Here is a 16,814-nt window from a genome sequence, read left to right as displayed (position 1 = left end):
CGTGGTCACCGAGCGGCTAACCCCCGCGGTCCCAGCCTCCTTGCTGCAACGGCTTCTTCAGAGCCCAGCCTCCCCCGCACATGCACTCGGCTGAAGCTTGTCTCACGAGGTCACGGATGGCCTCACAGTCCCCGAATCCGGTGGTTTCCGTCTATCACCCCGCAAACTGCCACAGCTGAGCGGTCGGCCCCCTGCCCCCAAAGACGGCCCTGCCTTTGGCTCCGAGACGCCAGGCTGTCCTGCGTCCCTCCCGCCTCCGGCCACTGCCGTGCGTTGCTCTCGGTGCTCCTTCCTTGGGGTGTCATGGTCTCTTTGGTGAACTGAATCCCTTCCTGTGGCTGTCACATCACCAAGGAGGCCCCCGTCCCTGCAGAGTGCCAGTTCCCCAGCTCTTAGACTCTAGGGCTGATTTCCAAACTGCCTCTAGGAGACCAGCTCGGGTTATTGTGCCAGTCCAACAGGAAGACGAAGGCTTGATGAGAAGGAACGATTACAGTCCTCGGGGAATGAAAAATAAAAATACTGATGTCCACGCTACGCCCCAGACCAGTCAGATGAGGCCCTCTAGGGAAGGGCCCAGAAACTCCCAGTGGTTCCAGTGCAGCTGAGCTCGCAGGCTGGAGCAGGAGGGGGGCTCAGAGGGCTTCTGCCTCCGGCCTCGATAGCTGGGTCCAGGGCGTGTGGCTCTCTGGGGCAGGGACTGCAGAGGAGGCGGGTTTGGGGGAGGCAGGGCTCTGTTGGGACAGGCCGAGTTTGAGCTGCCCGGAGGACGTCAGAGATGAGGGGTCCCACAGATGCCAGTCTCCCTGAAGCAGGTGTCTTCCGCTCCTGATCGTGCAGGTCTGCACTGACGTAGCACAGACCTCGTCCCCCCTCGCAGGGCCGGGGCATGGCAGCGCATGTGCCCGGAGAGAGCCCCCTCCCAGGCATCCCTCCAAGTCCTCCGCCCCCCCACCCCACTCCCAGCCAGCAGGACTCCACACCGCTCTTCACTGCGCTGCCTCCAAGTCCTTCTCGGGCTGTATCCCCAACAGGAGGGCCATGCCGTGTCCCCTGGCCAGCGTCCACCCACTCTCAGGGCCTCCCTGCACTGTCCCCTGCCGGACAGCTCCCATGACACCTCTGGACCTTGCCGCCTCTGGCTGGCATTTGTGGACAATGTCTTAGCTGTTGAGGCTGGAACTGTCTCCCCCCAGGTGATGTAGGCCTGGCGGTCACCATCTATTACCCACCTTTGGGGCAGTGCATCCCCTTCGCCTGATGGCTCTCACTGGGGTCTGGCTGCAGACCTGCCGGCTGCGAGCGAGGCCGGCGAGGCCGTGTCTCTTCCGCGTACCTGAAGTCGCCCTGCACAACGGCTGCTTCAGACAGTGGTGCTGGGGCCTGTGTGCCGGTGGGGACAGCGTGGGGGCTGGCCGTGGGTGCCTGTCAGGGTGTCAGGACTGGAGCATCAGAAAGTTTCAAAAGCCCCTCAGGTCGTTCTCCTGTGTCTCCTGTCGACTGGGGCTCAAAAACCAGGATGCAGCAGAGGAGGCGGGGAAGGGTGTCACAGGCCTGTCACCCTGCCTGGCTGATGGGGACTGCTCTGAACCCCGCGGGCCTGCCGCAGGAGCCAGGCGGGCGGAGGGCGGGAGGGAGGGAAGTGACTGATGTAAGGCGTGGAGGCCATGGGGTAGCACTGCGGGGCGTGGGGAGCCCGGCTGTCCCCAGACGTGGTCCTCCTCCGTGCCCCACCTGGGCTGCCCCAGACGGGGGTCCTCCTCCGTGCCCCACCTGGGCTACCCCCAGACGGGGGCCCTCCTCCGTGCCCCACCTGGGCTACCCCCAGACGGGGGCCCTCCTCCGTGCCCCACCTGGGCTGCCCCAGACGGGGGTCCTCCTCCGTGCCCCACCTGGGCTACCCCAGACGGGGGTCCTCCTCCGTGCCCCACCTGGGCTGCCCCAGACGGGGGTCCTCCTCCGTGCCCCACCTGGGCTACCCCCAGACAGGGGCCCTCCTCCGTGCCCCACCTGGGCTACCCCAGACGTGGTCCTCCTCCGTGCCCCACCTGGGCTGCCCCCAGACGGGGGTCCTCCTCCGTGCCCCACCTGGGCTACCCCAGACGTGGTCCTCCTCCGTGCCCCACCTGGGCTGCCCCAGACGGGGGTCCTCCTCCGTGCCCCACCTGGGCTACCCCCAGACGGGGGCCCTCCTCCGTGCCCCACCAGGGCTGCCCCAGACGGGGGTCCTCCTCCGTGCCCCACCTGGGCTACCCCCAGACGGGGGTCCTCCTCCGTGCCCCACCTGGGCTGCCCCAGACGGGGGTCCTCCTCCGTGCCCCACCTGGGCTACCCCCAGACGGGGGTCCTCCTCCGTGCCCCACCTGGGCTGCCCCAGACGGGGGCCCTCCTCCGTGCCCCACCTGGGCTGCCCCAGACGGGGGTCCTCCTCCGTGCCCCACCCGCCGCACCCCTGCTCCCTTCCATGGCCTCCCCAGCCTCTTCCTGTCTCCCCTCCGCCAGGCTGACAGGAACTGCCCTGTAGAGGTCCATCTGTGCTCAGACCCAGATGATGCCAGAGCTATGACCGGGCCTGCAGGCGTGGCGCCGAGGGGACGTCAGCCATGGAGCAGCCGCGGGAGGAAGCCCCTGAGGTCCGGGAAGAGGAGGAGAAAGCGGAAGTGGCAGAGACTCAGGGAGCCCCCGGGCTCAACGGGGGACCAGAGCACGAGCTTCCTTCCAGCAGCTACGCAGGTGAGGAGGGGGCGCGGCTGGCGGACGGAGAGCCGCCTTCTGCAGGCAGCATCGTGGGAGCGTGGGGTCGTGGCGTGGGTGAGGGCTGGAGCCACACGGCCCAGGCTCTCGCCCGTGTGCTGCTCACCCGCTGCAGGACCCTGGGCCCGTTCATCACGTCTCTCTCTAAAGCAGCGGGATCGCAGGGGACACAGACCCACACTTCTGTGGGACCCACCTGAACCGGCACGTGCCATGCATGTCGTCATTTCTCCACGGCCACTGCCACGGGGGTGGGATCTGTCTGCAGTAACCACACGCCAGAAAGATCACTGCACCTGTGAATGTGAGGATCGTTCAAAACACAGCCCCGCTGAGTCGGTGCTGATGGCACACATCGCTGGGTGCACTGGCGTTAGGTGTAAACACGGGCAGTTAGCGGACTGACACTGCTGTTGTGCTTCAGCCCCCTGCTCTCGGCTCCCCTTCACTGCCCGCTGTCAGCAGCAGTGTAGACGTTGTTCTCTTGTGCTTCCGCCCCATCTTCATCACCATCCTCGTCGTCGTGGCCTTGTACCCACCGTCCAGGGCACCCACACCCACTGCTCCAGCCCCTGGCGTCCCCTGCCCAGCGCTTCTTCCCAGCTTCCCCCGTCCCCTGCCCCTGAGCGCCCGCGTGTCCAGCTGACCCTGGCCCTTCCCTTGGGGACTCGGTCAGGACCTGCTGCAGGAGCGGGGGACATCCTGTTCTCGCTGCTGGTTTCAGCTGACAGAGGCCTGGCCCCCGGGGATGATCCGGGGCAGAGGAGCGGGCCTGTCCCGTCATTGTAAGGACGGCTCGGGCCCCTGTGCCTGCGTGGGTAGAAGAAGGTGGACGTGTCAGAGTTAAGAGTTAGGGGGCGCGGGGGGCTGCTGAGGTGAGACAGGCTCCACCTGGGCCTGGCCCCAAGAGCCCCGCACCCTCGACCTGCAGAGCAGGTCCTGGGCTTTGCAATTTCTTCCTCTTCGGGGCCTGTGGTGGGGGAGGGGTGGGGAGAGCCAGCACCCGCCCTCGGACCCCACCCGACACCCAGGGACGACCTCAGTGGGCTCGTGTATTTCAGGGCCTAGGAGAAGGTGTGCATCCCGAGGGAAGCCCGCCCCCGTTGGCTGGTGGCTGGGATGGCTTCGGTAGCCCAGCCTTTCTCAGAAGAGAGGAGTGGTCAGCCGGGGGTGGTCGGTCACTCAGCACTGACAACACATCCTGTTCTGACCTTGAGACGGGAGGAGGGGCTAGATGCAGAGGGAGGACACTGGGGGCTAAGGATGAGCAGGTGATGTCACTGAGGACATCCAGACAGAGTGACAGGGAAGAGAGGACATGGGATGCGCGGCCTCACTTCCTGCCCCGGCCCACCGTCCCTACGTCTTCTGGGCCCTGGCACAGAGAACTTGCCTGCAGACGAATGCCCTGCCCTGAGGTTTCTGCATACCCATGTGGGGACCCATCCCCAGTGCACTGCTGTTCACATGCAGACCAGAGCGTGGTGCCTGGCCGCACCCGCAGGGCGAGGTGGGCGTGTAACGGCATCTCGCGGAGGTCCGTGGGTGGGCACTGGGCACACAGGGAGACGTTTGGGCAAGAGTGTGCCCAGCCACCCCATGTTTGATAGATTTCGTTTATCAGTAAATCAGTGACGTGGAGGTAGAAAGACCTCCTTGTTCAATAATTGAAACAGGAGGGGGTTGTTTAACACGATCACCATATATTAAATGCGTTAGTTTATAAAAACGTCTCACAAAGTCTACCAGACAAGCTGCCCGACAGGAAAACAGAGTCAGATCCCACAGTCCGTCCTGGAGTGTGGCCCCTGCGCACGCTCGCTCAGCAGGCACAGCGATGTCCACGCCTGTGGCCTGTGTACTGCAGCGCTGGCCGTAAACGCAGGGACGGGAACGCGCCGTCTGGGGAGCGAGCTGTGTGCCCTGTGGTAGAGCCGTCCTGGGGAACGCTCTGGCCACTAGAGGCGAAGGTCGGTCTGCATGTCCTGACGGGAAGTACGTTTCTCACGATGGGGGATCCTGTTGTTTAAAACACCACCTGTACCCAGGAGGAGCCTAGGAGAGCAGACACAGGCTGAGGGGGGGCCCCGAGGAGCAGGGCCAGGACGGGAGGGTCTGTCCTAAGCTGCCGTACGCCGTTTCTCCCAACAAGCCTGCAGCTCTCACTTACGCTGAAAAGCAGTTAAATTGTTTTTCGTGAATAGGTTAAAGGAAGGGCCAGCAGGTGAGGGGTGCCAGAGACAGAGCCTCATCCTGTCTTGGGGCCACACAGACCAGGGCAGGCGTCCAGGGCAGCCACTAGGAGCCGTGGCGCGCTCTCCGCGCCAGTCCCCTCACCTTCAAAGGCTGCGTCCTGCCCGGCCAGCCAGGCGAGGAGCAGACGGTGCTGTCGGACACGGCCCAGGTCTCAGCACCTGCTGGTTCCCTGCCCCACCCACGGGTCTGTGACTCTGACCCCGGGGCCCCCAGGACCCACAAGGATGGGGTGCAGCTCGAGCCTGCAGCAGCAGGAAGGCTACATAGCGTGCCCAAGCGCCCAGAGGTCCCGCGCAGACCCGCCTCTCTGCACAGCTCCCCCCTGCCAGCCGCCCCCACTGCAGGGAGGCAGGTGGGACAGCAACAGGGACACTCAGCGCCCAGGTCCCTCCCCTGGGCGGGGGCAGGGCAGCGGCCGCTGGTGCCACAGCCCACTCCTGTCTGCGTCCCCTGCTGCGTCAGTGATGGACACCCCAGGCACACCGAGGAAAGGGCTCGGGGTCTCGGTGTGGGGCCGAGGAAGAGAAGTGTCCTTCCTCTTGGCCTGGCGCTTCCGCTGTCTCAGCCAGCGCCTGGCGGGTGTCCTGAGCCGGTCAGTGGAAGGCCGAGCTGGAGGCTGCCCTGAGGAGCCCACAGCCCACGCAAACAGCACAGCAGAAGGAAGGAGGCTGCCTGGTAAACTGGTCCTGAGTTCCGAAGCTGTCTGCCTGGGGGGTTCTGCCAGCAGAGCGGGGACACAGGGCCGGCCTCTCCGGGCCCCTCACAGCTGTCCCAGCGGCATGCTCGGAGCCAGGGAGACGAGACATGCAGGAGCGCTCCCAGCCACACAGCGTGACGGGAGTCAGGTCAACAGTGTCTGTGTGCCGACCTTGTAATCAAAGACGGTGCGGCTGATACCTTCTGGGTGAGAGGGCTAGTGCGCGCCGAGTCCACGCCGTGAACCATGGCAGTGTCAGCCTCAGCAGTGACGCGTCTCATTCACCAGGATCACAAACGACTGATCAGCGGTAATGAACGTGTGTTTATATGCACGGGAGACTGGGCTGCTGAGAGGGGGAGTCAGCCCCAGTGGACACAGATCTCACTTTTCTGCAGTGTGATGGTTCTCTAGACTAGAGACACAGACCAGTAGGATGTGTGTGAGTGAGTGTGGGGGGTTATTTTAAGGACTCGGCTCAGGCCATTGTGACGGCTGGCAAGTCAACATCCTGTAGGACAGGCCGGCAGGCTGGAAGCATCCAGGGACAGTGATGTTGAAGCTCCAGTCTAGACGCCACCTGGAGACGATTCCTTCTCCCTTCGGGAGGCCTATGGAGAGGAGTGATTCAAATGTTAATCACGTCTAGAACACCTTCACGGGGACACCAGGACATGTCTGGCCAGAAGTTGGGTCCTACAGGTACCAAGGCCTGGCCAAGTGGACACGTAAAAGTAACCAGCAGAGCCCTGTCAGCATGTTAATTAGCCTCTGAGCCTGTTTTCTCGCCTATAAAATGGGGGCAGGAAGAGCTGCGGGAAGGGTGGTTCTGAGGTTCACGAGATGAACGGTGTGATGGGTCCGCGGCGTGCCTAGCACACAGCGGGCACGCACTAAAGAGAGGTGCGGTTGGTGCAGACACACCGTTTCCCAGGGGAGTCAGGGCGGGGTTCACGTGCCGGTCCCACCATGTGTCAGTCTCCCCGTCTTTACCTGGTGGCATCACTGTCTCCCGAAGTGCAGATGATCCTGACAGCATGCAGACACTGACATGCTGGGCGTTCGGTGGGGCCTGATGCATGCTGCTTCCCTCTCCCTCCTGGGGGGCCAGGCAGGCTGTGGCTGGAGTAAAGTTCAGGGTCAGGGCTTAAGGTCCACGTGGTGGCCACCAGGTGAGCAAGTGTGTTTCTGGAGAGCAGAGGATGGGCCGGGCCGGGTGGACAGCGCTGTGCGGGCAGGCGGCCCTCACACAAGCCCAGGGTCTCCTCACTCGACATGCTGAGGGGGGCCAGGGCAGACGGCCCTCACACAAGCCCAGGGTCTCCTCACTCGACGTGCTGGGGGGGGGCCAGGGCAGGGGTTTTCGGGGGGGGGAGGGCCTCTCGGAACCCAGTGACCACCAGGGGGTCCTGGGAGGTGATGGAACCTCCAGAACTTGTTCCGAGAGGCGGGGCATCCTGCCATCAGTACTCTCAGGGAGGACGTGATGGTGATTTGAGAGTAAACCTTTAAGCCAGGTGGTCAGCAAAGAGGAAACAGAACCTTTATCTTTGGAAAATCCACCCCCAAGCTGCCACCACTGCAGTATCCCTGATAACCCCGCAACAAAAGCGCCCCCCGCCTGACAAGGTGGTGGCGCAGGGCATAGAACATCGGACTGGGACACGGAGGATCTAGGTTCGAAACCCCGAGGTCACCAGCTTGAACATGGGCTCACCAGCTTGAGCAAGGGGTCGCTGCTTAACCGTGGGACCATAGACACGACCTCGTGGTCCCTGGCTCTGCTGTAGCCCTCCCTCGTCAAGGCACAGGTGAGAAGCAATCAGTGAACAGCTGAGGAGCCGCAGCTATGAGGTGATGCCTCTCATCTCTCTCCCTGTCTGTCCCTCTCTCCGACTTGCTCTGTCTGTCAAAAAGACAAAACAAAAACAAGAGCCCCCCGCGAGACGTGTGCACGTCTGCTCACCCAGGCGCCTCTCTGCCTGTGTATCAGCTACTGTGGTTCCTTGTTCCCTCGGACAGGCAGGGGGTGCCGTTGTCCTGTCCGCTGAGGCCGCCAGACCTCCCCGACCACTCTCGGGTTCGGCAGCCTGCACCTGTTAGCCGCCCGGGGCAGGACGTCTGCAGGTCGCCCCTGCCCTGGGCCTGTTTTCCCACCCAGTTTGCAGCTTCTCCTGACGGGGCCCCTCTCGGACTCTCATCCAGCGTTTCTCTTCAGTCCAGAGCTCTGGCTGACTCCGTGGGTAATAGGGTGGACACCTTGGCTTCCAGGGTTCGGGGTGGTCCTGTCACCTCTGAGGCAGAGGCCAGCAACAGGCCAGGCACCACAAGAGGAGGTTAGGTCTTGTTCCAGGGGCTCCCCAGGCCTCATGAGCAGAGACACCCCCCCACACACACACCTTGGGTTTCTGTGCAGCTGTGGGGGAAAGAGACACCCAGAAGAAGGAAGAGAGAGGCATGGTCCCTGCCTGCGGGGCACAGAGCTGGGAACCCGCAGGACTGCGGCGTTCGTGGGCACCACCCAGACCTGGGCTGGTGTTCACACGGCACCTCCAGCTCCGAGAGCTGTCTCTGCGTTACCTCCTGCCCACCTCACGGTGACCCCCTTTCACAGAGGAGGAAACAGGCCCGGGGACACAGCTGGGTTTTCAGCACAGGACCCTGATCTGAAGTTGGGCTGCACGGCTCCTGAGCTGCATTCTTACCTCCGTGCCCATCGTCTCCGAGCACCTGGTGCCACTTGGAGGTCACCTGAGCACTCACATCTGAGCCAGAGAGAGGGGCCGTAACCTTCCCCGACCACCTCGCGCCAGGTGGTGGCTCCCCGCAGTCCTGCCCCGCTCGGCCAGCCCCTCGGCCAGCGCTGCCCTCGCCGCGTGGTGCCCCGGTGTCTTTCGGTTCTCAGCTCCGCTAGTGGAGGGCAGGGGCTGGTCCTGCCCTGCTCTTCAGTGTGTGTGAATGAAGAGGGTGGCATCGCCGCGCAGCACCGACGGCAACCACGTGACCAGTCCTGCCGAGCCCCCAGGGCCACGAGGGAGAACGAGGAAGCAGCAAGAGGTGGATGCTCTGAGGTCCCTCTGGTCCCTGTTGAGGGAGCGTGGAGATCTAAAGGGAACATGACCTGAGACGCTCCGGGTCTAGCAGAGGGGCAGACGTGTGAGCCCCGGGAACAGCCCTGGTGCCCACAGGAAGTGCCACAAAGCACACACGCAGGCAGACCACACGGATCAGGGGACGTGCCGGAACCCTCTCACCAGCGTCTGCACGGGTCCCTAGGGGAGGGTGCACACTGGTCTTCTCCCCGCAGCTGGGAGAGCGCCATCTACCGCCCATTATAACGCCTCACCAGCCTTAGGACCACCTATCCCACAGCCTCTGGGCACCTGTCCTGGGGCCCGCACGTCCTCATGGGGGAGCCCCGCACTGAGGGTGGTGACAAAGGCCACTGAGCAGACCAGCGGCCCGGCCTGCCAGGCTGCAGTCCTTGCCCAGGAGATGGAGGCCCCCCACTCTGTCTGGGCTGCAGGGGGGTGCGTGTTCTGGAGTGAGAGAAGGGTGGGAGCTAAGGCTCTGGGACAGGACAGGCTGTCTTAGGGACCAGGGACTCGTGTCACCTCTGCCCTCCTCAACCAGAGGGTGGCCGGCTGCTGGGTCCTCTGCTGTGGGCTGCTTGTGCCCCCGCTGAGTCCAGGATGTGGCCGGCAGGGGCTCTCCTCCTGTCCCCCTGGGATGGGGGCGGGGAGTGGAGGAGGTGGCGGGGAGTGGAGGAGGTGGCGGGGAGTGGTGTGCACTCTGGGAGGTCACTCCATGGTGCAGAGAATTAGATTTTTTTTTTTTAATTTTTTAATCTTTTATTTATTCATTTTAGAGAGGAAAGAGAGAGAGGAGAGAGAGAAGGGGGGAGGAGCTGGAAGCATCAACTCCCATATGTGCCTTGACCAGGCAAGCCCAGGGTTTCGAACCGGCAACCTCAGCATTTCCAGGTCGACGCTTTATCCACTGCGCCACCACAGGTCAGGCGAGAATTAGATCTTTTGCAGATAGAAAATGTTAAGTCTGGGCTTATTCCATGGTCTGGGTCTCCGTAGGGCTGTCTGCTCTACACTGCTGATGCTCTGGTTTGGGGGTTGGCCCCTGGCCCCAGGGAGGTTGCTGAGTTATCGAGGAGGAGAGCAGAGAAAGGCAGGTTAGCAGGCAGGGCAGGGCAGGGCAGGGCAGGGCAGGTGGGTCATGCAGCACTGGGCTGGGTCAGGAGACCTGAACTCAGTGTGGGTCCCTTTTCCAAGGGAAGGGCTCTTTTCTGCTCCAAGGGAGAGATTCAGAAGAGACTCCTAGCAGTTCTTACTTTCATCAGACGGTATATATACCCCGAAGTCGTTGCCATGGCCACCTGCTTTCTTTGCTAACACTCAGCACCTGGTTCAAACATCTGTACATTTAATAGAAAAACGCTTGTGAAAATTCATGAGCCGCCCAGTCAGTGTGACTGATACCTATGCTCTCTGTGTGTGAGCAAGCTTCGTGGGAGTGCACCTGAGCCTCTTGGGAGGTCCTTCCCACTTCACAGCACGTCCGAGTCCCTGCAAGGATCGCTTCCCGGTGGAGGGGTGCTCTGCGGAGCTCTGCGCTTCTGCTGCCCTTGCCACACACCTCCCGCAGAACTCCACGTGGCCACCTCCCAGGGACAGTCTGGAGTGATTCTGTCTGCACACCCCCCCCCGCACCCCGCCCCCAGGGAGGCTCTGCCTCACCCAGTTAGCCCAGGTGCCATTTGAAATGCCTGCTGGGTGGCAGGTCTGGGGGTGCTATGGAAACCGCCATCCCCCTGAGAGAAGCTGTCGCTCACCCCATGCTCTAGGTGAAGAAACTGATCCTCAGGAAGGTTGACTTCTGTGGCCACACAACTCTTAGATGGCGTGGCCGAGGGCTGTGAGTGCGCAGCCTGGCCCAGCGGAACGTGCAGCCACTTGTGTTGTCCACAGACCTCTCCCGGAGCGCCTCCCCACCCTCTCTTCTGGACCAGCTGCAGATGGGCTGCGACGGGGCTTCGTGCGGCAGCCTCAACATGGAGTGCCGCGTGTGCGGGGACAAGGCATCGGGCTTCCACTACGGCGTCCATGCGTGTGAGGGGTGCAAGGTATGGGCAGGGGGGTGCTGGCTGGCCACTAGAGCCGTGCTCACATGACGAGGTGACCTGCCAACTAGGGTTTCCCTGCCCCTCCCCACTGCGGAATTCCTGCCTGGGCAGTAGCCAGGGCCCTGGGCCCAGTCCAGGCCTCAGCTCTGGGTCCTGCTGGAGAGGAGGGATCCCTTGTCCACACTGCCCTGCTGGGCACCTGCTGCGCTGACCCAGCCACTTACCTGGGCTGTTTGCGCCCCCTGGGGGCTTGGCTGGAAAAGACAGGCAGGACAGAAGGGAGGTCTTGGGCTGAGGCTCCTTCCTGAGGTCAGGGGTTCCTGCACCTCAAAGCCTGACAGGGGGGCTCTTTGAGGAAAAAAGAAAACAAATGGTACATCTCTTTTTTCAGTAGTGATTTTGGGTTCTTCCTCCTAACTGCACACCTGTCAGATCACACACAGGCAGTCCCAAGGTCACGAACGAGATAGGTTCTGTTGGTTTGAAAATGTTTAAGTATTTATGTACACAGAAAGGTAAAAATAAATACTACCTTAAAACAAACACCTAAGTTGCATTCAATAGGTAAATGTCCCTGTTCCAACTTATGTACACATTCAACTTAAGAACAAACCTACAGAATCTATCTCGGTAACCCGGAGACTGCCTGTGTTATTTTATTAAATCATCACCTAGGAAACACGCAGAACCAGATATTTATGAATAAGCCAATTGGTCACGGTACAGTTTCGTTACCAAATTAACAAAGAAACATTTAGGGTAATGATGGTATATTATTTTAGTTATTTCAAATGTTTTGGAGTTGTTGACCCTCCTCCCACTTCCTTCCAAAATAGTTCCCCCACTACTTCCAAATTCCAGGGGTTTGTACATCTTCGTGCACAACGGGGTCCCTAGGACGACCTGGTGGGCGGCAGGATCCCCAAGCCTGTCCCTTCCCTGCGCTTCCTCCGCGCACGTCCCGCAGGGCTTCTTCCGCCGCACGATCCGCATGAAGCTGGAGTACGAGAAGTGCGAGCGCAGCTGCAAGATCCAGAAGAAGAACCGCAACAAGTGCCAGTACTGCCGCTTCCAGAAGTGCCTGGCGCTGGGCATGTCCCACAACGGTGAGCGCTGCCGCCCGGCTCTGCACTGGCGCTGCGCATGCCGCACCGCTCAGCGCCAGTTCCAGGGAGCCCAGACAGGGGGCGCCTCAGTTGCTGACCTGGACCCTGAGTCCTGGAGCTGGCACAGCCTAGCCCAAGGTCTGCCCTCTGCACCATGGGACACCGGGGCAGTCAGCGCTCTATCTGTGGCTTTCCCTCCGGCCCAGAAGGGAAGTGGGAATCACCTCAGCCCTGGTGCTGTTGGAAAGACCACTCCCAGAACCTCAAGCCTGTCCCGAATGGTCTGGCACAGCATGAAAAGCTGCTGCGAAGGCCGGGCCCACAGCCCTTATTGGTTATTGAGCAAGGGCCGAGCCAGCAAGTGGCCCCACATGCCAGGAGCCAGGCAGGAGTCCCCTGGAGGCCAGCCACTCCGAGGGGACAGCCTGCCCAGTGCTCCGGGCCTCCTGCAGGCTCTCTCTTCAGACCCCAGAGAGGGGGATTTTGAAAAGCCCACCTGCCCCCTCTTTACCTCTCTGGGGAAAGCCTCTCGGTTCCCTTTTCACCCGTGCGTCCCCTAACTGCCTTGGATCTCGGGGCTGGCAGGGCCTGAGCGCTCCGTCTGCAGCCTTTTTAGGTGATGGGGTCTGGCAGGTTCGGCTGTGGTCTCTCCTTCAGTCTGTCTGCTCAGGCCCCTTATGTGGCTGAGTGAGTCTTGCTTTTTCTCTGAGAGAAGCCAGATTGGTTTCCTGCTCCTTTACTAATGACTACAGTCTGTAATGTGGATTATTTATTCTGACCATCCAGTGAGATTTAAGTGTCAGCCCCGTTTTTCTGATGGAAAACGAGGTAGCCTGCCTGAAGTCACATGCGAGTGAGCTGCTCACTGGAACTCAGGCTCAGGCCTTTGACACCGAAGACTGTTTTCCTGCCTGTCACACTGTGCCACCTGCCGGCCAGGTGGTCCAGAAGCCCTACAGCCCTGGAGCACACGTTCTGAAGGGTTCCCCAACACTCCAGCTTGCAGTCCCGGAGCTTCTGAGGGAGGGCCCTGGGTTCCAAGGACGGGTCTCCATTTTGGCCCATGCGCCTGTAGAGAGACGAGGAGGTTAGAGGCTCTGGCTCCTGCGGGGAGTCCTCATGACTGCCTCCCCCCCCACCCCCAGCCATCCGCTTTGGCCGGATGCCAGAGGCCGAGAAGAGGAAGCTGGTGGCAGGGCTGACGGCAAGTGAGGGGAGCCAGCACAGCCCGCAGGTGGCTGACCTGCGGGCCTTCTCCAAGCACATCTACAGCGCCTACCTGAAGAACTTCAACATGACCAAAAAGAAGGCCCGCGGCATCCTCACCGGCAAGACCAGCCACACAGCGGTGAGTGCCGGGCTCGGCACAGCGGGGCCCTGACTCCTGGGGGAGCCAGCCCCCTCCCCCAATTCATGGTACAGGCGGGGGTTTGGGGAGCGCACCGGCGGGGTCCCCACGGCCTGGCCTCTGACCAGGCCTGCTTCGCAGCCCTTTGTGATCCACGACATCGAGACACTGTGGCAGGCGGAGAAGGGCCTGGTGTGGAAGCAGCTGGTGAACGGCCTGCCGCCCTACAAGGAGATCAGCGTGCACGTCTTCTACCGCTGCCAGTGCACCACGGTGGAGACCGTGCGCGAGCTCACCGAGTTCGCCAAGAGCATCCCCAGCTTCGGCAGCCTCTTCCTCAACGACCAGGTGACCCTGCTCAAATACGGCGTGCACGAGGCCATCTTTGCCATGCTGGCCTCCATTGTCAACAAGGACGGGCTGCTGGTGGCCAACGGCACCGGCTTTGTCACCCGGGAGTTCCTGCGCAGCCTCCGCAAGCCCTTCAGTGATATCATCGAGCCCAAGTTCGAGTTTGCTGTCAAGTTCAATGCCCTGGAACTTGACGACAGTGACCTGGCTCTCTTCATAGCTGCCATCATTCTGTGCGGGGGTGAGTGTGGGTGGGGCAGTGGGCCAGGCCAGTAGAGCCAGCCCTCCAGGACTGGGCTTCCACTGCGGACACCGGCTGTGCGTCCGGCAGCCCTGTCTACAGACATGGGACGAGACAGAAGGCCGAGAGGGCAAGACCAGCATGTCGATGGGGGCCGTTTACGCTGGTGGAGAATATTCTGTATTTTAGCAACATTTTTCCTTTCCAACACAATAATTACAGTAATAATCATGCTGACAGTGGTGGGCACCGCTCTGTGTGGGGGTCCTTCCATCCTCCTCAGTTACGGGGCGGACGCAGGCACAGGGAGGCTGAGACAGTGCGGGGGCGGCAGCACTCCTCGGGCAGAGCCGGTGTCAGTGCAGGCAGTGGGCCCCTCGCCATGACCCCGGACCAGGTGCCCCCAGGGCGGGCGCATGGACACTCCTGGGCCTTCTGAGAGCCCACGCGTGCCCGTGCCCGTCCACACTCGGTCCTGTGTCCCCACAGACCGGCCGGGCCTCATGAACGTGTCACAGGTGGAGGCCATCCAGGACACCATCCTGCGTGCCCTCGAGTTCCACCTGCAGGCCAACCACCCCGACGCCCAGTACCTCTTCCCCAAGCTGCTGCAGAAGATGGCGGACCTGCGGCAGCTGGTCACCGAGCATGCGCAGATGATGCAGCGGATCAAGAAGACCGAGACGGAGACCTCGCTGCACCCCCTGCTGCAGGAGATCTACAAGGACATGTACTGACGTGTGGGCCCAGGGCCTCCGCGGGCCAAGGACGGGGCAGGCGGCTGCGCCGGGACAGGGCCCGCCACGGGATGGACTTCCCCGGCGCCGCCCCCGCACACTCGCGTCGCGCAGAGCAGCGAGACGCACTGGTGCCGTCACACCCACACCTCTCTCCCACGGTCCCCCCCTCTCCTCAGTCTCGGTTCCCTTCTCTTCTCTAACGTCTGCTCTTCCTCTTCCTTTCTCTAGGTTTCTCTCTTCCTTCCTCCCTCGTCCTCCTTCTCTCTCCCCCATCCCCACGTCTGTTCCTCTTCCATTTCTTGTGAGGAGGTTTGTATTATTTCACCAGCAGCATAGAATAGGACCTCTGCTTTGCCCTGCCCCTGCCGCGGAGGGTGTGGGGCCTGTCCTGCAGGTGTGAGGGCCTCGTTCTGCTCCTGTCTCCACAGCACGGACCTGAGCCATCCAAAGAAACACTAACCCTGGGCCCAGTTCCTGGGGAAGCCGCGCAGGACCTGGGCTGGCAGCGGCCCTAGTCACTGGGCCTCCCCTGAAGGCCATGGTGCCTCGCGGGGACTGTACCATCGTCCCCGGGCTGAAGCAGGCACCCCTGACCCAGCAGACCCCACTCCAGCCACAGGCCCCAGCCCCACTCACACCAACGTCCTTTTGTTGTTTCCACGGGTCTCCCAGGCCGTGGTTGCTGATGGCCCCCCACGCTGGCTGCTGGGGGCCTCCCCTAGCCTGGAAGGAGGTGGGTTTCCTGCAGGCGGGGGCCCCACACCCCAGGAAGAGGAGTGAGCCTCTCGAGAGGCAGAGGTTGGTGGTGAAGCAGCAAGCGGGCCGGGGTAGGCCTCCAGCAGTGGGCACCCCTGTCCGCCGCCGGCCACTCTGCCGCAGCCTTGCCGGCACCGCGCCTGTGCTGTCGGCTCCACGCCCGCTCCCCAGGGCCAGGACTCACGACCAGTTCCTCTCCAGCCGGGGGACCAGGCCCTGGCCTGAGCTGCAGGTGCCCACACACTCCTGGAGCCCCCCTCCAGCACACACCACAAGCACTAAATTCACTTTATCTGCAGGTTCGACCCCACCCCACCCCCCAAGGCGGATGCATGCCCAGCGGCGCCTGTAGGGGGACAGGCAGAGCTGTGTCCTTGTTCGCAGGGCTGGGCCAGGTCCCTGGTCAGCAGGGTGTCCTGCTGAGTCAGCCCAGCACCTGCTCAAAGGGGAAGGTGCCAGAGATAAACTGATACTGTTGGTGGAGGCACCCATCTGTCCCAGCAGCTCCGCTACCCTCCCTCTCCCCTCTACTTAGCTCAGCTGGTCACCTGCAACTCTCCCTGCACAGCCCCTAGTGACAGGGACCTGGCCAGGCCAGGCCAGTCTCATTCCTCTGGCCCCTTATCTCCCCTCCCCTGCCTTCCCCTCCCCTCCGCAGCTGCACTCAGTGCTGAGCAGGGGGGCTCCTTTCTGGGGAGGAAGCTGGCTGGAGCCATGGGGACAGGCTAGGGTCTCAGAACCTGGGTCAGAGCCCACTTCCTGGATCCTGTCCTTCAAAACTGCAGCTCTGGGAGGAAGTGCCCTAGAGAAAGGGTAAGCCCAGCGTGTGCCCTGCCAGCGTGGCCTTCCCCAGAGAGCCCATGGTCACTCCCTGCTGGCAAGAGTCTTCCCTCTCCCGCCCTGCCCCCTGGGCTAGGTGCCCCCCTGGGCAGCACTCTAGGGGTCTAGGGGGAGACGCTCTGCCTGGCCCACCGCCTCTACCCCTGCCCCATTCTACCCCACACACACACACATACAGCCAGCTCTAGTGCTGAGAAGATGCTATTCTTGGTGTCTGAACAATCTCCAAAATGGAAATGTATATTTTTGCTAGGAGCCCCAGTTTCCTGTGTTTTTAATATAAATAGTGTACACAGACTGACGGAACTTTAAATAAATGGGAATTAAATATTTAAGAGTTGATTAGCCTGACTCAGTTCTCTGTGTGTTCTTCGTAGGGGCTCCCTGGCCCCCCCCCCCCTCTGCTCAGCGCTGGTAGTCTGCCAGGGCTGCGGGGAGTCTGGGGTGTGAGGGAGAGACACTCTGACGAGGGCTTGTGGAGCCGTGCCTGGTGTGGGGGTCCGGGAGGGTCCCTGAAGGGCCTCAAGAGGCAGCTCTCCTGGGTTTCTAGTGGGAGGTAGGCCTTGCCAGCCCAAAGGTTGTCATTCG

At 62.1% G+C, this 16,814-nt stretch overlaps 1 protein-coding gene across 5 annotated transcripts in view; it reads left to right on the top strand.

The window, feature by feature from the left end:
• The window catches only part of PPARD (peroxisome proliferator activated receptor delta), a 92,037-nt gene extending 75,469 nt beyond the window's left edge, over window positions 1-16,568 (top strand). For 4 of the 5 annotated variants that reach the window (XM_066359566.1, XM_066359569.1, XM_066359568.1 and 1 more), the window contains 6 exons: window positions 2,503-2,733; window positions 10,690-10,844; window positions 11,706-11,950; window positions 13,096-13,298; window positions 13,440-13,890; window positions 14,380-16,568. In XM_066359566.1, coding sequence (XP_066215663.1) covers window positions 2,563-2,733; window positions 10,690-10,844; window positions 11,706-11,950; window positions 13,096-13,298; window positions 13,440-13,890; window positions 14,380-14,627 — 1,473 coding nt within the window. In that variant the 5' untranslated portion in view covers window positions 2,503-2,562 and the 3' untranslated portion in view covers window positions 14,628-16,568. The remainder of the gene's footprint in view (window positions 1-2,502; window positions 2,734-10,689; window positions 10,845-11,705; window positions 11,951-13,095; window positions 13,299-13,439; window positions 13,891-14,379) is intronic. The other variant, XM_066359570.1, reaches the window with a different exon arrangement.
• The last annotated feature ends 246 nt before the right edge of the window (window positions 16,569-16,814 follow it).

Source organism: Saccopteryx leptura, chromosome 1 (assembly GCF_036850995.1).
Source record: "Saccopteryx leptura isolate mSacLep1 chromosome 1, mSacLep1_pri_phased_curated, whole genome shotgun sequence".
Taxonomy (NCBI): Eukaryota; Metazoa; Chordata; class Mammalia; order Chiroptera; family Emballonuridae; genus Saccopteryx; species Saccopteryx leptura.
The sequence above is the reverse complement of the archived record's forward strand: the minus strand, read 5'-3'. Positions and strand labels throughout refer to the sequence as shown.